General features: G+C 39.0%; 1 protein-coding gene and 1 long non-coding RNA gene across 2 annotated transcripts in view; one reads left to right on the top strand and one right to left on the bottom strand.

The window, feature by feature from the left end:
• LOC138353672 (uncharacterized) overlaps positions 1-18,051 on the top strand; it is a 35,739-nt gene extending 17,688 nt beyond the window's left edge. Inside the window, exon 3 of the long non-coding RNA XR_011223233.1 lies at positions 16,871-18,051. This is a non-coding gene — a long non-coding RNA (uncharacterized lncRNA). The remainder of the gene's footprint in view (positions 1-16,870) is intronic.
• Positions 18,052-20,277: 2,226 nt separating this feature from the next.
• On the bottom strand, positions 20,278-20,934 carry LOC138353712 (zinc finger protein 253-like). The gene has a single exon (XM_069307097.1). It carries the CDS (start codon positions 20,932-20,934, stop codon positions 20,278-20,280), a length of 657 nt encoding a protein of 218 aa, XP_069163198.1.
• Positions 20,935-24,233: the final 3,299 nt, after the last annotated feature.

The raw sequence follows: 24,233 nt of genomic DNA, 5'->3' as shown, positions 1-24,233 counted from the left end.
ATTACACTTGTCAATGATACAGGTCTATAATTGAGGGGGTCTTCCCTGCTGCCACTTTTGTAGATTGGAACTATGTTAGCCTGTTTCCACACGTCTGCTACGATTCCTGTACACAGGGATGCCTGAAAGATCAGGTGAAGTGGAATGCTGAGCTCAGATGCACATTCTCTCAGAACCCATGGTGAAACGCCATCTGGGCCAGCTGCTTTGTTCCTCCCGAGCTCCTTTAGCATATTTTCCACTTCATCTCTAGACACCTCACACCTCCTGTGTGAGAGTTTTGTCGCTTAGGACCGTCTGCCATTGAATAATTGCAAGGTCTACATTTATTTTTTTCCAGTCGATCCTTTTATTGTTGAAATTGAATTGATTGAATACTCCGTCTCACTTGTTGGGTCTCTTAGACCTACTACCGTTATTTATGCTAGTTCGCACTTCAATGAGCTTATGGTCTGAGTATGTAGTATCTGAGATTGTAATGTCTCTGATTGGTTCATCATTGTTTGTGAATAACAAGTTTAGTGTGTTTTCGTTCCTAGTTGGTTCTGTAATCTGTTGATTGAGCGAGAATTTGTCACAGAATCTCAAAACTCTGACCTGTGGTTGGTTATTTCCCGGGTCATTCCCTGCTATGAATATTTGTGTTTGCCATTCTCCATCTTAGACTCGGTAAATTGAAATCTCCAAGGAAGATAATATCTGGAGCTGGGTTTGATAGGTTATCAAGTAAGTTCTCTATTTTGTGCATTTGCTCTGTGAATTCCTAAACTGTTGTATCTGGCGGTTTATCTATTAGAATAATAATTAGGATTAGTTTCTCTACCTTAATTCCAAGTACCTCTACCACCTCATTAGTTGAGTTTAGTAGTTCTGTGCATACCAGGTCCTCTTTAATATACAGACTACCTACTCCATTTTACCTAGTTTTTATTATTTTCTATTATATTTTCAAATTTTGTATAAAATCTCTGTTATTAATTAGAACCAAAAAAGAAATTCCTGATATTTAAAACTTGTGTATAGGGAATTGAAATTGAAAACTTCATCTTAAAATTCTGAGTGTCTTAACAGAAAACGATGAGAACAAATGGGGAGGTAAATGTAACAGCACAAGTAAGTGTAATTATGTACTATTCCTAACAGTCAGGAAATGAACTTATTACACTTAGTAATAAACCATACTGTCAATTCGGAGGATGGGTTGTAAGTTTAGTCTAAGTGTTTTTTTTCCCCACACCTTGCCCGAAACGCTATGGGTATTAGTGGCTATAGGTATTGTATGTACTAGCTCTCTCTATAAATCCAACATTATGTTTGTAACTTATCATCTATATATGTACTTTTCCTGAATACAAATTTAATTTAATTTAATTTAATATAATTTAATATAATATATTATACATATGGGAGGAAGGGGGGGGAGTAAATTGTGATGCCCAGGATTGTGTATCCTCCCAACCCCACATTCCACCCTTCTTCCGTCTGCCCCTTGGCCCTCTTCAGTCCCCATTCCCTGCTTTCCCCTCTCTTTTTTAACAGGCCTTAATATTCAGTTACTGTATAGTCATAATTATAGGCCTAAGTATTCAATGACAAAAGTTTTTGAAGTTTTTACCCTAACCCTTACCTAACATCATTTGTGCAGCATATTTTTCTTTTATGTCTCACCGAGATTTAATTTCAAAATAAAACCGAACAAAATAAATTAAAAATGGGTAAGTATAGCTAGGGTACACCCCTAGCTATACTTATTGCTAGGTGAATAAGGGCATTTGGTGATAGTAAATGCTCCCACCAGTCCAGGATCATCACCTACTCTGATATTTCATGTTCACTAGTGTTTATTTACTTAATAACTACTAGAATAATATTTCATTATTATATAACTAATTATAATATAAGAGGCTTATTTACTAAAAGTTTCAAGTAGAGAATGCATATTTTGCTAACACGAAGGACTCCTTCTTGATGAGACTCACCAGAAAAATGTTTGTTTATGTTAAAATTTATCCTCCAGTTTGTATAGTAGAAAAAAAAATGAGTTATATCCAGCTTACGTGACCTGAATCCCGACATACCCACTATGAAGATGCTAAAAAGAAAACGTTCCTAGGTATATGTGTAACTGCTTCGTGAATCTGGCCCCTAGTGATGACCAACCAGACACACGTCCGGCTGCAACAGCTGCTACCTTACCTTGAGGTTACCTCGAGGTGCTTCCGGGGCTTAGTGTCCCCGCGGCCCGGTCGTCGACCAGGCCTCCTGGTTGCTGGACTGATCAACCAGGCTGTTAGACGCGGCTGCTCGCAGCCTGACCTATGAGTCACAGCCTGGTTGATCAGGTATCCTTTGGAGGTGTTTGCTAGCAGCAAACTCCTGTTTCAATTGTGATCTGTGATCATGATTGTTATGGGGGGCAGGTGATTGTACTGAGAGGGCCAATAGTACAAGATAAAAACAGTTCCTAAAATAGTGGCAATAGGGAGGCCCCGGCCTCCAGGGAAAGAATCTTCTCAGTAAAATTAATAGTTAGGTTAGAATAACTGTCTGTTGTCTAAGGTAATCCCCTATTCCACACTCAACAGGATGAAACAAAAAACTCCTATCTTATACCTTATGTATTAAACCCTCTAATAACCCCCATGTACATTAATCCAACTATTTACTTTACCACTCTACCTTACGTCAAGCACCTTGGTCCACATAGACAGGAGGTTATCTTGAGATGATTTCAGGGCTTTAGTGTCCCCGCGGCCCGGTCCTCGACCAGGCCTCCACCCCCAGGAAGCAGCCCGTGACAGCTGACTAACACCCAGGTACCTATTTTACTGCTAGGTAACAGGGGCATAGGGTGAAAGAAACTCTTCCCATTGTTTCTCGCCGGCGCCCGGGATCGACCCCGGGACCATAGGATCACGAAGTCCAGCGTGCTGTCTGCTCGGCCGACCGGCTCCAGGTTTGATGCAAGGTTTACAATTACAAAACTAGGGTAAAGTCTACTTGGAGAAAGGCACTTGTAAGGCTTGAAGCAGCCTGGGTAGCTATGACCCACGTGGTACCCTAGTCACAGTGGAGTACACCTAGTGATGCCAAAACACTGGCTTAAATTACCTCTAAATAAAACACACACCTAGTTAGTAGCACGGTACAGTAATACTAAGGAACTTAGCCTGTAGAATAAACCCAGAATAAGGTAAGGGAAGAGAGGAAGGAGTAGGAGGAGGAGACAGAGCCACACTGGGAGATGTTGACACCAGCACAGCAGTCCAGACAAGAGAGAGGGAGAGCCCAGTGACTGAGCTCTCTCAAGCTGCTGCCGGAAAGATACCTGGCTGATCATACAGCCATAAACATTACAAGTCTTCACCAACATTCAATACTGGTTACTTTAACATTCTAAGAATAACTGATAATTAGTTTAATATTATATTTAATAATCAACAAGCACAGTCTTAATGCTCTGTGAGAAACAAGAGAAACTAAGAACCCAGGGTCGTAACACTCCTCCCCCCTTTTCAGAGAAAAAAAATGTGGCTACTAGAATAATAGTCATATTTTTTGTAAGAGCATACAGAGAATAAAAAGGAAAACCTATGCAATAATAGAAAATCACACAAAAACAAAAATTTCATTGCAAGAAAAAGCATAAAGGAATTCTCTGAAAGAAAAAGCACACAAAAAGGAATTCTCTGAAAGAAAAAACACACACAAAAAGGAATTCTCTGAAAGAAAAAGCACACACAAAAAGGAATTCTCTGAAAGAAAAAGCACACACAAAAAGGAATTCTCTGAAAGAAAAAACACATAAAAAAAACGGGGAAGTAAATAAATTGACACAAAATATTTAATGTCACAGGAGAACCTAAAAAATATAACTAAAGCATGACAATTGGTATATGGCTTCCTGTGGCTCAGATGAATGTTACTCAGGTAACCGGGACAGGGCATCGGCTATCACGTTGAGCCGGCCCGGTAGGTGGATAATGGAAAGATTGATGTCCTGTAGGTACAATGCCCACCTGAGTATGGATTTATTTTTCTCTCTCATCTGGTGTATAAACACCAGTGGGTTATGGTCCGTGTACACTTCACTATATTACCTGTTAGATATACTTCAAACTTTTTACATGTTAACACTAGCGCCAACGCTTCTTTTTCTACCACTGAATAATTACGTTGCGCCTTGTCAAAATTCACAGAGTAATAGTACACTGGATGGTCCACTTGATCATCCCCAGTTTGCAACAATACTCCACCAGCACCCGAGTCAGACGCATCAACATGAATTTTAAACGGTCGGTCGAACCTTTTTAACCCTTAAACTGCGCATGGCGTATATATACGCCCTGAGTAACATGTCCCATGGTGCGCATGGCGTATATATACGCCATAGGGTGCCAGGCCTGATTCAAATGGCCCGCGGCTACACGGGGTTCACAGTAGCTTCCTCAGGGCTCTTGTAAACAGATGCCATTTTAAAAAAAAATCATGGGCAATATTCTCAGGTGTGAGAGGCACAGTACTGTTGGAGCAACCAAGGCCGGTGCACGCAGCATGAGCAACAGCATTACTGTTCAGCTTGTGACTACAGCTTCGCCGAAAAATGTCAAAATAAATTTATAAATGTTATTATTTAGCGATGACAATATTACAGATGACCCATGACTGTGATATAAATAACCAGGGTTGTGATAATACAACCCGTTCTCGCAAATTCGTAAAGTCAATATTGACTTATTAACTACGTGCGTAGGTGATATACTAAACATAATAGATACCCTTAAAAAGATTCATAGAAAACACCGACCTTACCTAACCTTGTTAGTATCTTAAGATAAGCATCTTATTGCTTCGTAATTACAATTATTACTTAACCTATACCTATTATAGGTTAGGTAATAATTGTAATTACGAAGCAATAAGATGCTTATCTTAAGATACTAACAAGGTTAGGTAAGGTCGGTGTTTTCTATGAATCTTTTTAAGGGTATCTATTATGTTAAGTATGTCACCTATGCACATATTTAATAAGTCAATATTGACTTATTAAATTTGCGAGAACGGGTTGGATAATAGCAGGATTATTGTAATAATTAGCGCTGTGGGAGGAGTGATGCTGAGAGATGGAGGGAGACAGCATCGTTTACTGACTGTGTGGCTAGCTGTTATTGTTTGCATTCACCATACCAGGTCAGTGGTTCTCTTTGGTGAACACAAATGTAGATACTTATATATAATGTGTGTATTAGTGTAATAACAGCAAAAGGATTATGCTGGGAGGAGCCATATGGGTGACGGAGGTGACGTCGTCTGCACGATTTGTCTAGCTGTTTTAGAGGGTGGCCACTATGCTCTTTGGGCGCACTACAAGCTTAGGTGTACAGTTACGGTGCATAAAACATGTAGATATTTATATATAATATGTGTATATAGGGTAATAACACTGCAAAAAGTATTGTTGGGGGAGAAAGTTTAGTGCATGTGACCTTGAAAGAGTGAGGGAGCCGCCATCTGTGTATAGCGACGACTCTTAGTGCCTGAACTAACTATATCAGCTTAGCTGTACAGTTGTGGTGAACAAAATATATACATACTTATATATAACGTCTGTATATAGTGTAATAACACCACAAACGGTAGTGTTGGGAGAGAAAGTTTAGTGCGTGTGACCTTGAATGAGTGAGGGAGCCGCCAGCTGACTGTGTGTAGCAACGACTCTTAGTGCCTGAACTAACTATATCAGCTTAGCTGTACAGTTGTGGTGAACAAAATATATACATACTTATATATAACGTCTGTATATAGTGTAATAACACCACAAACGGTATTGTTGGGGGAGAAAGTTTAGTGCGTGTGTTGAGGGAGTGGCAGCGAGTGGCTGGCTGGTGTGTGGCGGTAACTCTTCGTTGCTTTTCGACTCTCAATACCAACTTAGTGGTTCGTTATGGTGACCAAAACATGCAGATACTTATATATAACCTGTGTATAGAGTGTAATAGCAGCAAAACTATTTGTTTATTGTTTTATAAACATAATAATTGAATCACTAATATGCACAAAATACTTTTGAGTATAGCAATTATTCACCACTTTTATTATATAAATATATTACAATACACACTATTGAATAATATTACTGCAAAAAAACTAAGAAAAAATCAATCGAAGACATTGAAACAATTAGGTAATAATATCTTTGTGGCAACTCCCATCTGTCAGCGCGGGTGATGCTGACCGGGTCTGACGACCGCTCTGTCAACGCCCACTTTTTGCCAGACTTCCTCGGTCAATTGCGTCCAAAATATGTCGCCTACGATTTTTTTTTTTTTTCCGTGCTCAGGGGACACAAATTAACATGTTTAGAAGACGAAAAAAAAATTTTTAATTTTTTTTTTCTTGCGCACAGGGGTGTAAATGTCCCAAGGACCCCTGAGCAGTGTAAGGGTTAAACATTCGGTCGAACCTTGGACTAGCGAGCACTGGGGCGGAAGCTAAGATCAATTTCAAATTTTTAAAAGCCTCTGCACAGTCTGTTGACCACTTAAATTTAACGGCCTTTTGCAACAGGTCCGTGAGGGGAGTGGCGACACTGGAAAAGTTCTGACAAAAGCGGCGGTAGTACGCACACATACCGATAAACTGTTGCACTTGCTTTTTAAACTGGAGCACTGGATACTCCAGAATGGCACTGATTTTATCTTGCCGAGGTAACACTTTTCCTTGGCCCACTTCATACCAAGATACGTCACTGTGTTTTGGCCAAAATGACACTTTGTTGCATTTAAAGTTAGTTTTGCACTTTCCAGAACTGTGAACATCTGGCATAACCTAGCTATGTGGTCAGTCCAATTTCTATCATAAAGTACAATGTCATCTAAATACGCCCGACAATTTGGTACCTTTGCGAGCAGAGAGTTCATTAGCCTCTGGAACATTGCAGGGGCATTACGTAATCCGAACGGTAACACTTGATACTCGAAGACACCATCGGGTGTTACGAACACATTGGCTTGGCACGCTCGGTGAACGGGATCTGATAATATCCCCTCGAGAGATCGAATTTCGAGACATACGTGGCGTTTCCGATCTCGTCGATGCAGTCTTCTAGGAGGGGCAGCAGATAGGCATCCACGATGGTCACCTTGTTGAGCTGCCGATAGTCGATGCATAGTCGCCAGGAGCCGTCTGGTTTGGGGACCAAAAGGCAGGGCGATCACCAGGATGGGCCTGGGGCCCTGGAACTTCTTCATACGGTTCAAGTGTACAAGCGTCACCTGGCTACACTTGTCAGAGTGCCTTACTTTGTACGTGAGGTCCCCAACTTTTTCTGTCACAATATAGGGCCTTCGTACTTGCGAGACACATTGTTCACAGAATCAGTGAGCAATGTGTCTCAAGGTAGTCGAGGCTTTAATACCAGGACAGGGTTACCAGGCTGAAATTACCCTCAACTTAGCCTTAGCATTGTGTCATTCTTTCATACTTTCTTGGGCCTTCCCAAGATACTTTAGTGCAGCCACCTTGCAGTCACTGAGTCTGGTGGTGTTGCGCAAAGAAAGCCGAACCTTCGGTCAACGTTATGGCTCCTAACAGATTCTCCTGTAACATTTGCAAGGGTCCACAAACCTTATGGCCAAAGACTAACTCAAAAGGAGAACAACCCAGTGAACTTTGTAACCCGCCTCGAGCAGCAAACAAAACAAGGCAGGTTCTCATCCCAAAATTCATGGGAATTCTCACACGATGTCTTCAACATCTGCTTATGTGTTTGATGGAACCGCTCAATTACCTTGTAATTAACTCTGTGGATGGTATGGGTAACCTTATGAGTTATTCCATGGTCCTTACAGAATTGTTAAAAAATGTCAGACCTAAAATTAGTACCATTGTCGGTTTGCACGACCCGAGGCAGTCCAAAAGTAGAAAAAAATTGCAACATACGAGCAGCAACAGTCTTTGCCTGGATGTTCCTTACAGCAAAAGCCTCAGGGTAATGGGTCGTGATACACATCATGGCTATCAGGTAAATATTACCAGACTTAGTTCTAGGTAATGGACCAACATCAGTCCATTACTACATGAGAAAATAGTTCCTCCGGCACGACAATAGGCCTTAGAGAAGCTTTAGCTGGGGTCTGGTTTGGCTTCCCAACAAGCTGACAAGGGATGCATGAGTTACAAAATTTTGCCACATCGCTTTTCAGCTTGGACCAGTAAAAATATTTAAAAATTTTGTGATAGGTGATATTAATGCCTTGATGTCCCCCTATAGGGTCATCATGAGCAGCTGCCAAAACTCTCTCTCTATAGCAGGTAGGCAGCATAACCTGGTGGACTATCTCCCACTCATTTGGCAATTGGCAAGGGGGAACTCTGTGGTCTACATTTTCTCTATCAAAATCTGATCCTTGTAATAGTACCCAGTTGCTGCACCTACAATCTCCTCCTTAGAGAGAGCTACATTGTGACATTCTGCAAGACTAGGGTCAGCTTCCTGTAAATCACTCAAGGATGCATCCATGCCTTGGTCAGATGCCATTGGCCAAGGTTCAACATGGTTCTCCTCCACCTCCTCACTACTCTCGGGTAGGAGGGGCGGGTAAGCTCTCCACAGTGTCCTCGGCCTTGTCATCGATTCGGGTTATGAACGTGTCCGCAAGGTCCACTTGGCTTTCACCACTTGGAAAGTTCCTCGTGCCCTCGGGATTTACCACCTTGGCAACCACAGGGCTGCCCTTACATTTAAGTCCCATAGACCTGGTCACTGTGCACACAGGGTACACAACAGTATCCTCTGCGGCAGGTAGATCCAAGGAAACCTTAGGGGTAGGCAACATAATAATAGGCAGTCTGGAGTCCCCTACCTTATCCCCCTGCTAAATCATTACCCAATACAGTATTACATCAACATTAGGGAAAGGTAGGTAAGAAGTGACTCCGACTGTACAAACACTCTTGTGGAAATCAGATTCCAGAGTAACCTTACGGAGGGGGATACTGCTCGAGTATCACTAGTGACACCCTCGACCAGGTACTACCTCTCCAGTGTCGAGGGTGTTGGCACCTTGCAACGCACTCTCCAAGATTAAAGTCTGGATGGCACCGATGTCTCGGAAGATCACCGCATCCTTCCAGGAAGAACCCTGAGAAGACAAAATCCTCCCCTTCGATAAGAATGGGGTAAGCAGATTCAACCACTGTGGGTTGGAGGTCTTACTCCCTAACCCTTCAGAAAGCCTCAAGCCCTGTGTCACAACAAGAGCATTGGGTCTTTTTTCTGGGTACAGTTGCCAACAACGGCTAGTAATGTGGTTTACACGTTTACAGTAACCATAGAATCGTCGGGAAGAAGAGACATTACTAACAAGATTTCCCTTTGGTTCACCCTTAGGTGCTGTGGGGTTAGTAAATTTAACAGTTAGTTTTGTCTGAAACAGAAGGTGCATTAGTTATAGGGTTAGAATGGGCTGGTCTGGACTATCTGTGGGTATAAGTTTTGTTACTATGTGGGCTATAATTATTTTTATGGGGCCTTTTGCCCGCCAACTGGTAGTTCTATGCCATCTTGGCCAATTCCATAATACTAGTATCTACCTCCGTCCTTTCTCGTAGGTACTGTGCTACCTGGCTCTGGCATATTATCTATAAAATTCTTCGTTAAAACTAAATTTTTGAGTGCCTCGTTTGTTTCGGCTTTAGCTGAGCGAATTCAGTTTGTCAAACAATTTTATTTGTTCATTAGCGAATTCAGTGAGAGGTTGGTTGTGAGTAGGCGTAAGGTTGCGATACACTTGGCGGTGAGCTTCAGGCGTAACTTCATATGCCTTCAAAATCCGTTCCCTGACTTTACTATAATTAAAACACTCACAGTCAGGCATGTTTATAAAAATATCTTGGGCATTACCTCTAAGCTGCCCCTGTAAGATTTTCACCCACTCTTCCTCTGGCTAGTTCATGGACATAGCCAGTCTCTGAAAATGGTTGAGAAATCTTTCAGGGTCTGACTCTGAAAATTCAGGCAAGTTATGCTTTTTATCATAATGCCTAGGGTTTGAATCCCCGGCAGGTGGTGGTACAGCGGTATCTGCTCTAATTCTTTCCGCCTCATTTTTGAGCCTTTGCTCTTCTACTTTAGCATTTTGCTCTAACAATTTTGCCTCTTGCTCTGCCAGTCTTAACTGGGCTAGTTGTAATTCTAACTCCATATTCCTACTAGATACACTTTCCGCTGGACTGGGCTGGCATAAAATTGTATCACTGGCCAATAGGCCCTGGTCTATGCAATGCTGTAAAATTTCATTTGTCAGGTTCCACTTTTTTAGTAGCTTCATCTAACTCAAGGCCAAATTCCTTGCAACACCAAGTTAGCTTCGGTAGGCTTCTTGATCTCTACCACGGAAGGTGCCTTTGCCAGTTCCTGCAACATAGCCTCCATCACTAATTATTCTAGCTACTGGCCAAAGTAAAAAATAAAAATTGAGAAAAAAATACAAAAATTCGCACGGCCCCTGTCACGAGGCCACACTTACCTCAATCGTTTAGAGATCCAGTCGGGTGTCCAATAACTGCAAGATGTATCCTTTGTTAGTGAGCTGGACCCTAGGCTACCACACAACCGTTCTGCAGAATGCAAGAATTTTAGTTTCAGCACTTAAAAATCTAAATTTTTACAATTTATATATATAAGTTTCAGCTCCTGGTCAGACCAACCACTTGTTATGGGGGGCAGGTGATTGTACTGAGAGGGCCAATAGTACAAGATAAAAGAGTTCCTAAAATAGTGGCAATAGGGAGGCCCCGGCCCCCAGGGAAAGAATCTTCCCAGTAAAATTAATAGTTAGGTTAGAATAACTGTCTGTTGTCTAAGGTAATCCCCTATTCCACACTCAACACGATGAAACGAAAAACTCCTATCTTATACCTTATTTATTAAACCCTCTAATAACCCCCATGTACATTAAAACAACTATTTGCTTTACCACTCTACCTTACGTCAAGCACCTTGGTCCACATAGACAGGAGGTTATCTTGAGATGATTTTGGGGCTTCAGTGTCCCCGCGGCCCGGTCCTCAACCAGGCCTCCACCCCCAGGAAGCAGCCCGTGACAGCTGACTAACACCCAGGTACCTATTTTACTGCTAGGTAACAGGGGCATAGGGTGAAAGAAACTCTTCCCATTGTTTCTCGCCGGCGCCCAGGATGGACCCAGGGACCATAGGATCACGAGTTCAGCGTGCTGTCCGCTCGGCCGACCGGCTCCAGGTTTGATGCAAGGTTTACAATTACAAAACTAGGGTAAAGTCTACTTAGAGAAAATTCTTTTTTTTTTTTTTTTCCTTTTTGCCTTAATGGTAATCTGCCACTTTTCCTTCAAAGCTTTCTTATAGAGCCACAAGGGCACTGCGAGAGTCAACGGCAATGAAAAAGGACACTGTTGCAGAGAAAGCAGCTGATGAAGAGAATACAAAAGTTCTACCTTAAAGATGCTAGTCTCAAGGGACTGGCAGCACATATTGGTGATTGAAAAAACTATTTAATGAAGTAGCTAACACTGCTGGTTGGCTTACACAGATCTGTGAATAGAGCAATGAAGTATGAAAGGAAAGTGTTAAAGGAAAAGGCTTTTCAATACAGTTGTGGAGAATAAGTTTTTCACCATGCGGGTCAGGATCTTGCAAAATTTCACAAATGGGACCCTCCTTGGTGGCAAGTTAGGAACAAAATACGGAGAGACGTTACTAATGTGAACTGAGAATAAAACGAGTCGCCCTTACAGGAAAAGGAAGGTGGTGAGAGAAAACGGGGTCCCTCCTGAGGAGCAGAAGTCAAAGCACAGCACGAGTAGGAATGGGGATGTTGCAGGAACTACATAAGATAGCGAAGGCAGTAATGATCACAACAATCCTAAAGACAGGACACCAGTTATAACATAAAAGCTGTGGGTGATAGATGAACGAATGGCACTAGAGCTGATTTATAATCCAGTATGGTACAGAGATTAAAGACTGACAAAGGGTCAAGGAAGAGGCTGATGATTGTGTGGGGCAGCCATAATTGAGTTTATATGGAACAAAAGTAGAGTGCAAATAGAGGAATGTGCACCCAGCTTCCCAGGAAGTATAAGACAAGATTTTAAGATGAGAGCCTTAGAGCATTCCTCTTGGAGATAAGAAACATGGAGTGACCAAGACTCCGGGTGTCAAAGATCAACCCACAAGAGTTTGACTGTACTGTATCCATATACATAAGGAGATTACCACAGAATAACAATGGGGGCCGAGGGCTGACATGCCACTGAGGAAAGGTCACAGCTCAAGTCTTAAGTCATAGAGAACCATGACAAATTATCGATCGTGAGCTGGAGCTGGCATTGGATTGAGTAAGAGTCGTTACCATGAGAGTAGAGAGTGAGATGATCAACATAAAGGATCATCAACACCTGAGAAAGACCTTTGATACTGTTAACCATATCTGCCTCTTACTAAAACTCCACCATTATGGAATCCGAGGCCTTGGCCTGAGCTATATCTGTTTCAATTTTAGTGACAGACACCAATATGTAGCCATCAATGATATAACCTCTCCCATTTACCATTAACCGAAGGAGTGCCACAGGTCAGCATTTTAGAACCTCTCTTATTTCTTAAATACATCAATGGTCTGTGTAATGTCTCATAACATTCTTAAACCTATATTATTTGCTGACAATACTACCCCTTATCTACTCAGACCCCAACCCCCACACACTATCAAGGGGGGGCCCTGATAGCTGAGTGGACAGCGCTCTTAACTCATAATCCTAGGATTCGGGTTCGATCCCCCAGTGATGGCAGAAACAAATAGACAGTTTTTTTCACCTTGATGTGCCTATTACCTAGAAGTAAATAGGTACCTGGGAATTAGAGAGCTGTTACAGGCTGCTTCCTGGGGGTGTGTGTTGGAGAAAAAAAAATTAGTAGTTAGTAACAGTTAATTGACAGTTGAGAAGCGGGCCGAAAGAGCAGAGCTCAACACCCGCAAACTCAACTAGGCGAATACTAAATAATTGTGTAAATAATGAAGTAAAAAAGTCCACTTATGGATGTACAACCAACAAATTCACACTAAACTATAGAAAAGATGATCCCAAATGATCCCAGCAAATCAACCAATGCAATTCAGCTTGAAATAGACAATGTTAACATAAGCAATAAAAATGATAGAAAGTTCCTTGGCTTATACTTAGACAAGAGACTAAACCAGCATCCACATACAATCACATAACCAAGTCTCAAAAAACGGTTGGTATACTCTCTAAAACCAGATATTATGTTCCAAACTCTGCTCTCCTCTCACTATACTATGTGCTAAATCTATCCCTATCATACATATGGTATCTGTGCATGGGGTTTAACCACTGCAAACTACCTCAAGTCCATCATCACCCAGAAAAATTCTGCTATCAGAACAATAACAAACTCTGCTTTCAGACAACACACAGCTTCCCTGTTTAAATCCCTAAACATGCTAACCATACATTCACTCTGCATTCTCTTGTGTCAATTACATTTACAAAACCCTTTTCTTAAGTGCAATACCCTGGTCTGAAACTCTTCCTGGGACAGATGTAATAGAACCCATAATCACCACACCAGAAATAAATATATTTTTGATATCCTCAGAGTCAAACTTAATCTGTGAAAACACTCTATGCAAAAAAATAAAAAGGAAACCTAGTCTATGGAACTCACTCCCCTAATGAATTGAAAAGCTGTCCAACTTTTGCCTTTTCAAAAATAAGACCAAAAAGCACCTAATTTCATCTTCGTAGTTTCCTACCTAGTGCTTTAAACTCGCACTGTATCTAGTGCTACCCAATCCCCCAGTATTTGTACCTCAGCCATACAACTTTACCATTGTAATCATTGCTATCATCTTATATCATGGTTGTTACAGTATATTGAATGCATATTTTACTGCATTATACCCTTAAATAATCCTCAAATTGTTACAATTTACCTGTTGATAACCTTCAAATTTTACTTTAATGTACCTCCTGATCTGTCAAATTTTCATACAATGTACATGTAAACAAATTTTCAACTTTGCTAGAAATTGCCTACTTTAAATTATCATGTTAGATTAAGGAAACCTGCCCAAAATGCTATGCGTGCTAGTGGCTTTACAAAAATGTAAAAACATCAATGCTATGTATTCTCATAAATTCAATATACCTTCTTGTACATTAATTAATAAATAAATAAAGAGCCGAGAAAATGTCAGGAAGGAAGAAAGGAAGGGAGATTATTTAGAGCAGCCATAGTGCTCAGAACACTGTCTTGGGGGAAACCTTCATACCGTTGAAAAAGAGTTCAAGAAAGCAACACGAATTCTCACCAGAAATAAACGAGATCATTGCCTTTTTACCAAATGCATCGTTCGTTCGTTGAAATCCAACTGTACTGATTATTTTATCTCTAGTAGATATAAAATGCTTTAATTTTACTGGTTTCCCATCCACATTGGACTTAGCTCGAATGAACTTGTGGACACTGCCTCCATAAATAACATTTCCAGAAAGGCCTTCCTTATATGGATTTCTACCTGGTCATTCATTCTGCAATCCTATGACTGATGTCAGGATTGTTGGGCTGGCATTGCAGGTAATAAACTGTGCACTTAAAAGTGACCGTATTCCTTGACCTTCCTCCTGCCACTTGCACTTGCTTGCTTGGAACAGGCACTTGGAAAGAGCTTCGGCTAAGTTGCAGTGCTCTTACTGGAATCCTTGGCGATTCCAATACCTTTGATATTGTTCACCTTATATCCTTTTCTTCTCAAGATGGCAACTCGAGTGATATTTAGTACCATTTAAATATGCAGTAACACACAGTGCTACAGTCTTCCTAGCAGGGTGCCTTCTTCTGATAATTACTTATACATTACCTGCTGGCAGAAAACTGCTGTGCCTTATGCCAGATAATCAATGTTAGGCAGACACTTGGCAGTCTCTGGAATCTCCCAGGAAAAGTAACCACTAGACACCCCAATACAGCAAACGTACTTGAAGATTATCTGTCAACACCCAGTGACCCCCAGACAATAAAGGTATCAGGAGTCCTGTGAACTCTGGGTAACCAAAGTCATGGCTTGTCTAAAGTATGATAATGGCCCCCCTTCTAAACTCAAGCCCATTTGGGTAAAAATGCAGTGTGTTTTAGTGACATTCAGCAGAGCAAGGACCAGACACCCAAAAGGTACACCAGCAGCCCTCTAATACCCACCAAATCCCAGTACGTACATCTCAGTCAGGTAATCACTTGGCTGTCTCTCTTTCCAAAAATCAAATAGAAAATGTAGCTTTTCAAATTCCCCAAATAAGTAGGAATTATAACTTTAATAACTCTGGGATTGAAATATTGAAGAACCCTCAAAGGATAAATAAACAATGTTACATGAAGCTCATTTATGAAATAATTAAGTGAACAATTTTAGTTGCAATGAGTTACCATTGACCTTGTATGTAGGGACAACTGTTAACTAAGTTCTGTAACATTTCAAGCTACAGTGAGTGGATGGTGTGACCTTATATGTTTAGACAATTTTCAAATAAGTTCTATAACCCTGTACACCAGTTGAATGATAGTCGAGAGGTGGGACCACAGTGTCAAAGTTCAACCCCTGCAAGCACAACTAGGCGAGTATTTATAGTTTCAGTGAAAGAACAGTTGTCAAGTACTATAATGCTTCTTGTTATAGTGAGTGGATGTTGACATTGTATGTAAAGGGGCCAATAGAATCAAATATGCCAAAAATTAATACTGGTTTCGATTTCAATCAAACTTTTTTGATGAGTTGTATATGAAAAGAGTTTCATCTGGTCCAAGTCTCAGCATCGTAGCATAAATAGGGAGAAAAAAATATTGAAGTAGGTGTAAAAAAATTTCCAAAATGGTAAAAAACGATTATCAAACAAGTGTCAACTGAAATCATGTCTATGACTCTCAGCTATCACAATAACATATATTAAAAAAAATTATAATTAGTTTTATTAATAAAGAAATCCATTAAAAATAATAGTTTTTTGTTTTTTATTTTCAATTTGTTGTTGTTTTTATTGGACAATTTGCATGAAACTTATACACCTGACTGCACGTATGCCTATCTGTAAAGGTGCCAACTTTGGAAGAAATTGGTTGATGTCAACCTCAGTTACAGATGGCAGCCCCTTAGATTTTATTTTTTACTTAATTATTTTCAAGTAACATACGTGTTTTATTTCCCATTTAATTTTTATTCAATTTACATGAAACTTACACATTATATGTAGAGTGTAAGTCTACAAATTCATGTCAATTTGTGTTTCTAAGTTCATTTATTGATTTTATAATAGCAATAAACATGATATTTTTGCATGATTTTTGGGGGGAACTTTGACTACTTGTATAAGGAAAACTAAAAATGTTTTGGAAACTAATTGACATGATATCTTTTATTATATGCTAATGTGTCAGAAAAATGTCATAGAATGATTATATCTGAAAGGTGTGGTCCTGAATATCCACTTGAAAATGTGTAATATTCGTTGAAAAAACATACACACAAAAAAAATCTCCCTTTCTATTTAGGCTGCAGTACTGAAACTTGGTACAATTGTAGCCCTTTTCATGTACACCTAATCAAAAAATATTGGTTGACATTGAACAACTTTTAATAAACTTTCTATTGGCCCCTTAAGAAAATTGCCAAATAAGCTCTATATAATAATTAACAGGTTCTATATAATTAAGAGTCAAGTATTACACAACATTCTATCTACAAGTATTAAATAATATAAAATAATGATAAAACCTAAATAAATACTAACTACACATAATTCACATCCATCAGGACAAGAAATTAATTGACCAGCAGCCGTGTCCAACAACCTGGTTGACCAGTCCAGCAACGAGGAGGCCTGGTCGAGGACCGGGCCACGGGGACACTAAGCACCGAAACCATCTCAAGGTGACCAATCAAAACATAGACGACTTACCTGCTAACAATTATGCAATACTTAAACTTAAGAGCATCCATTCTTTTGAATTAATAAAAAAAAACAGATTCAGGCATATAAATACAGTACTAGCAGTAATTAAGCCTAGGCTAAATTACCTTGAATGAAATATTCCACATGATGTATAATATAAATTCTAGAGTCACATCAATATAAATGCATAATATTGGTTTAAAAAATACAAGATTCAGGTTAATGTACAGTAATTGTCCTGATTCGGAATAATATAAATACCAGTCAGGTTAATATAGCCAAACTGCTGAAGATAGGCAAGAATAATACAATACATACTTCTGACTCTGATAAATATAAATACCAAATTAACGCTAATATAACTACTTGGACATAGGAAAGACTGCTATTGATAAATATGTCTGACTTGAAAAAATATAAATGCCATACTTGAACCAATATACTGAATTTATGCTAGACTAATAAGATTATCTAATGCTAGCCTATATAAATGACACATTCTAATTTAAATAAATTAAAATCTGACTAATATAAATTTTGAAGTGATTTATATTAGTCACAAAGCAAGATGAAATTTTGCAAAGCACACAAATTTTTTCTCAATTATCAGAGCATTAAAATTAAAAAAATAGACCTATACAAAAATTAAAATCAGTTTGAGCTTTAAATTCCAGGATGGAAATTATTTTCATATTTTTTTTTTGTGAAGCAAATGGTCTCATCTTTAGTACATTTCAAACTGTTTTCTACTCACTTCCCTCATGCTTGCTAAAATGATTAATACAAATAAATGCCCAATACCCATAATGCTTTATAATAATAATAATTTATTTACAATTAGGTACAATGGGTTTATGCATTTACATAATACTGTATTGGTATTTTTACATTCCTGCAAAGGCACTAACACACACCACACTTAAGGCACTTTGCAAAATAGTGGCTTCATAAGTACTGTATGTGTAACTTCTCTCCCTACAATTGTACATAACTCTTATGTTATTTGTACACACATTCTTTTGAATAAAAATTATTACTATTATTATTATTATAATTATATCAGAGAATATATAATATTTTTAAATATTTCTTAAGAGAACCAAAATAGCAAGCACATTATTATTCACATAAATATTCAAAACAGACAATCAAAACTTTGTTTATTCATACTTGGTTAAGATACCGAAATATTCGTTTCCATATGAATGATTTAATGTTTTTCTGACAGCTTCCCTTGTGCTTGCTTTGTCTATGAGGAGCATCTAACTTCTGCACTGAGTTTCCCCTCATGCTTGCTTACACTATGAGGAGAATATGGTTTCTATACTGGTAGCTTCCATGATGCATGGTCCATGAAGAGCGTCTAAATTCCGTAAAAGAACAAAATATTAAAAACTCAATACCTTATGTTGCAGACTTTTCACTTCAAATGCGAAGGATATTTGTCAAGGAAAACAAAAATACCTTGGTAGGATGTCCAACTGACAAGGTGATAGCTCAGTATTTTCAAGATCAAATGCACTGTTTCCAAAATGTATTTACCTGAGGGCCACTAAAACTTTAGTGGCCTCAATGAAGACAGGAAGCTGGTGGCTTGTCAAAGGTCCTCCCCATTTGTTCTGGTAAGATTAATTGGACGAATGGTTAATTAACCCTTAAACCGCACAATACATACATATACGATGGGAGTAACTTTCCCAAAACTGCGCAATACATGCATATACGATTGGGGGTATAGCGCACGATTTTAAATGCCCCGCGAGGGATAGGGGTAGCTATAGTCTAGCCACAACCGATAGTAAACACATGCCACCTAGAAAAAAATCGTGGGTAACATATCCGGGTGTGAGAGCCTCAGTTCTGAGTGAGCCACCAAGGCTGGCGCACCCAGCATGAGCTCACAGCACTGATGTTCAGCTTGTGACTACAGCATCGCCTAAAAATGTCAAAATATATATGTACATGCTATTATTTAGCGATGATAGTATTACAGAAGACCCCTGTGATAAAAATGACCAGGATTCTGATAATAGCAGGATTGTGGTGATAAATAGTGCTGTGGTGGGAGGAGAAATCTTGGTGGGGAGGGAGGTAGCATTGTCTACTGATTCTGTGTGTCTACCTTTGACTGTCTGGACTCACTATACGAGCTTAATGGTTCGCTATGGCGAGCACAAATGTAGATACTTATATATGTGTGTGTATAGAGTGTAATAACAACAAAAGGAGTATGTTGGGAGGAGCCATTATTGCAAGGAAGGTGGCATTATCTGCATGACTTGTCATGCAGTGTAATGGTGGCCATTATGCTGTTTGGGCACCATATCAGCTTAGTTGTACAGTTATGGTGAATAAAACACGTAGATACTTATATATAATGTGTGCATATAGTGTAATAACACTACAAATAGTATGGTTGGAGGAGGAATGTTAGTGTGTTTGGTCTTGAACGAGTGAGGGAGGGCAGGGAGCGTTAGCTGACTATGTGTGGTGACCTCTGTTATTGCCTAACTCACCATACCAGCTTAGATGAAGTTATGGTGAACAAAACATGTACTTATATATAATGTCTGCATATAGTGAATAAAAGCAATAACAGTATGGTGCGAGGAGATTGTTGGCGGGTGAGGTGAGGAAGGGAGTGGCGGCCAGTGGCTGGCTGGCAGGTGTGGTGGCTACTCCTCGTTGCATTTTGACTCACCATACCAACTAAGTTTTTTGTTATGGTGACCAAAACATGCAGATACTTACATATAACCTGTGTATACTAGTGTAATAACAGCAAAACTATTTGTTTATTGTTTTATGAACATAATAATTGAATCACTAGTATGCACACCATAATTTTGAGTATAGTGATGGTTCACACATTTTATTATATAAATATAATACACTATGTACTATTGAATAATATTACTGCAAAAACTAAGAAAAAGTCAATCAGAGACATTGAAGTAATTAAGTAATAATATCTTTGTGGCAACTCCTGCCTGACAGCTTGGGCGGAGCAGACCTCGTCTGACACCTGCTCTGTTAACGCCTCTTTTATTTTTTGGGGGGAGCCAGATTTCTCCTGCCCTATTGCAGCCAAAATATGCCACATACGATTTTTTATTCTTTTTCCAGTGATTGTGGAACACAAATGAACACTTATAAGACGAAAGAATTTTTGTAAAATTTTTTTTTTTTTTGGGGGGTTGCACCTGGCAGTATTGCAGGCCAAAAAGCCCTTAGCGGTTTAATGGTTAATGAAGTGCTTTGTGCCTTTTTATATTTCGACATTCTCTGAATCATCTTCCACAGTCAAAATGTTTAGCCTGTCACCCGAATGTAACTTCCTGTGCCTCTTCATATGCTGAAGACGATTGAATCTCTTCCCACACTCAGGGCACTTGTGAGGTTGATCACTCGTATGTACTAACATGTGCTGTATTATAGTTCCACGTTGTCTAAATCTTCTGCCACACTCGGCACACTCAAAAGGTCTTTCACCTGAATGCACAACCCTGTGCCTTTCCACATGTCCAAGACGACTGAATTTCTTCTCACACTCTGGACATTCGTAAGGTTTATCACCTGAATGCACCATCCTGTGCTTATTCATATTTCCAAGATGACTGAAACTCTTTCCACACTCTGGACACACATGAGATTTATCACCACTATGTACCATCCTGTGCTTCTTCATATTTCCATGATGACTGAATCTTTTCCCACACTCTGGACACTGGTGAGGCTTATCACCAGTGTGCGCCATTCTGTGAGTCTTCATATCTCTAAGACGACTGAATCTCTTCCCACATTCTGGACACTCATGACGTTTTTCACCCGAATGCACCTTCCTGTGAGTTTTCATATTTCCATGATGATTAAATTTTTTCCCACACTCCGGACACTCATAAGGTTTATCACCCGAATGCACCATCCTATGAGCCTTCATATAGTTAGAACGAGTGAATCCCTTCCCACACTCTGGACAGTGGTGAATTTTCATTTTTATGACAGGTTCAGTTTGTCTGTTCTCGACTCCGGATGACTGCACGAGTGGTGAAGTTGGGAGACGAGTCAATGTTGACAGTTAAATATGATTTGAGGTGTGTTTCTTAGTTAGACTTGATGTGGGAGATTTTCCCTTTATGCTGACGCGGGGACACTCAAAGGTTGTTATTGTTGATCAGTGTTAGAGCGGGGAGACGCTTAAAGTCCCATAGTTATAATAACATTTTCTTCGGAGAGCAAATTTTGGGGTAACTATGATATTTATTTTATTTGCTTGAGGGTTACTAATATTTATTTATTTATTTATATTTATACTAGAAGTTTCATTGGGTTTATGAGAGTACATAGCATGATAGCATAGCATGATGATACTGATCGAAATCTCTCATATCCACAAATCAGCACATTGATCATCATTATTGCAGGTATTACACAGCAAATCTTGCAAAAAACAAACTCCTAAATAGCACCTGCTTATCAGTTTACAACGAAAATGTTAGATCACTTGGTAAACATTTTCATGATATAAATGCACTACTCACAGCACTAGGTACTAAATTATCATTCATCATTTTAACAGAAACTTGGCTAAGTAAAGGCTATACCCAACTCTACAACTTAGCTGGTTATAAAGCCATTCATAACTGCAGGCCTAATAAAAAAGGAGGTGGCAAAGCAATATATTACAAAGATACCTTCATCTGCAATAGGGTCATTAGTGATAGAGACGACTATATGTGAAAATACCTTTGGCAAGTTCTCCAGTAAATCCCTTTTTCTGAGGTTGGAAGAAAACGTGCTCAGATTGGGGACTATTTTATAATGGTAAATAATAAATTAATATATAATAAATTAATAAATAATAAATTAATAAATAACAAATTAATAAATAATAAAGTAATTATTATTATATAATAAATAATAATAATAACAAATAGTATAATGATAAGCAATTATTTTTAATGAATCAAATAGCTAATTAGGATGAATGATAAATAATTATTGACTAGTGCATAACAATAAAGTATTAAGGAATAATTATAATGAATAATCCTTAATGATAAAGTAGAAATCAATTACAATTAATAACTACATCCATAGGTAGTAAATGAAAGTTGCATTAATTTAATTACACTAATTACAATTCATGGGAATATTTCTTAGCTATCTGCAGGCTTATCACTTTGGGGGTTCCGGCGGAGCACCCCCAAAGATACAGCAAATGCTTAGCCTTGCTAGAGCAAGTGCCCCTGAGGCCGTCTGTGGGCCAGTCCCTTTCAAAAATAAAACAGAGGATGCAGAGGATCCCGGGAGGAGGGTGGGTGTTTTGTAAGAGAGCAGCTGCTGATTTGTCGGGAAGAGGGTCACGCAGTCTCTGTCAGGTTTATATAACCTCGGCTCGTTGCGGGCGCAGCTTGGGGCGGTTAAAGTCAGCTTCCAGACATACGTTTTCTCTTCCACTCAGAAAACCCACCGTTTTTGGGAAAACAGTGTTCTTAAATCCTCCCTGACTATCGGTGCCATCTATAGATTCCCTAATACCAACATAGCTTCATTCTCAGACAACGTTAAGGAATCTTATCATAAATAACAATCTCAACAGAAATCACATCATTCTAGGAGGTGATTTCAATATTGACCTGGGTCTTCAAAATAACCCTCAAGTTGACTATTTCCATAACAGCATTTATTTATTTATTTATTTATTTATTTATGCAAATACAAGAAGGTACATTGGGAATGTGAGGATACATAATATGGTAATTACAATCTTGTAAAGCCACTAGTACGCGCAGCGTTTCAGGCAGGTCCTTAATCTCAGAAAATTTTAAGTAGGTAAATACTTGCAAAATTTATAAAAAAATGATAACAGTTACATGGCAAGAAAAAAAAAGATGAGAGAAAATTGTGGGTACAGTATATTAAAGCACATAGGTAGCTCAGATTGATTGCAATGACAGCTTGAATGGTAGTTGACAAAAATTAGTAGGCACAATACAGCATATACAATACAATACAATACAATACAATTTGATTTAGGTAAGGTACATACATACAATAAATATTTACAAGTATTGTTTAACTTATAGGTATAGCTAGTACATACAATCCCTAAAGCCACTATTACGCAAAGCGTTTCGGGCATGATAAACTTAAATGACAAGCTTAATACTAATTGAGCATAATGAGTAGAATGAAAACAAGAAATGAAAACATAGATGAAAAAGCAGCACAAATACAATTATGTCGACAAACAGCGCTCTTTAAAGAAAAAAACAGACATTGGTTGACAATAGAAGGGTAAGGTAGGTTACAGGGAATTTATTAGGTATAGCTTCGCTTTTAACTTAAACTGGTTGAGAGAGGTACAGTCTTTAACATGGTTGGGAAGGTCATTCCACATTCTGGGCCCCTTGATTTGTAGAGCATTTCTAGTTTGATTAAGTCGTACTCTAGGAATATCAAAACTGTATTTATTTCTGGTGTGATGCTCATGGGTTCTGATACAACCTTCTATGAAGCTTTTGAGATCAGGATTGGCATTATAGTTTAGCGTTTGATATATGTATAATACACATGAGAGAATGTGCAGTGACTTAATGTCTAACATATTCAGAGATTTAAGTATGGCTAGCACATAAAAGAAGACAGCAATGAACACAATGATAAGGTTGTTTGGGTTAAATACATAAAAATTAGGAGATTGGGTAACACTAGGTACAGAACACATTTAAAGCTCAGTGTAGGAAACTAAGAAGATGAAATTAGGTACTTTTTGGTTTTGCTTTTAAATAAGGCAAAAGTTTTACAGTTTTTCAATTCACTAGGGAGTGAGTTCCATAGACTAGGTCCCTTAATTTGCATAGAGTGTTTACACAGATTAAGTTTGACCCTGGGGATATCAAAGAGATATTTATTTCTGGTGTGGTGATAATGGGTCCTATTACATCTGTCCAGGGAGAGTTTCAGAGCATGGTTTGCATTTAAGAACAGGGTTTTGTAAATGTAGTTGACACAAGAGAATGTGTGGAGGGAGTTAATATTTAGCAAGTTTAGGGGTTTTAAACAAGGGAGCTGAGTGTTGTCTGAAAGCAGAGTTAGTTATTATTCTGATAGCAGATTTTTGCTGCGTGATGATGGGCTTAAGGTGGTTTGCAGTGGTAGACCCCCATGCACAGATACCATAATTTAGATAGGGGTAGATTAGTGCATAATATAGTGAGA

The sequence above is a fragment of the Procambarus clarkii genome, chromosome 59 (genome assembly GCF_040958095.1).
Source record: "Procambarus clarkii isolate CNS0578487 chromosome 59, FALCON_Pclarkii_2.0, whole genome shotgun sequence".
NCBI classification, from domain to species: Eukaryota; Metazoa; Arthropoda; class Malacostraca; order Decapoda; family Cambaridae; genus Procambarus; species Procambarus clarkii.
Note: the sequence above shows the minus strand (reverse complement) of the source record. Positions and strands in the feature narration are given on the sequence as shown.

Coding starts and splice junctions, on each gene's coding strand:
- LOC138353712 (XM_069307097.1), bottom strand. CDS start 20,934: ATGGTGCATTCGGGTGATAAACCTTATGAGTGTCCGGAGTGTGGGAAA.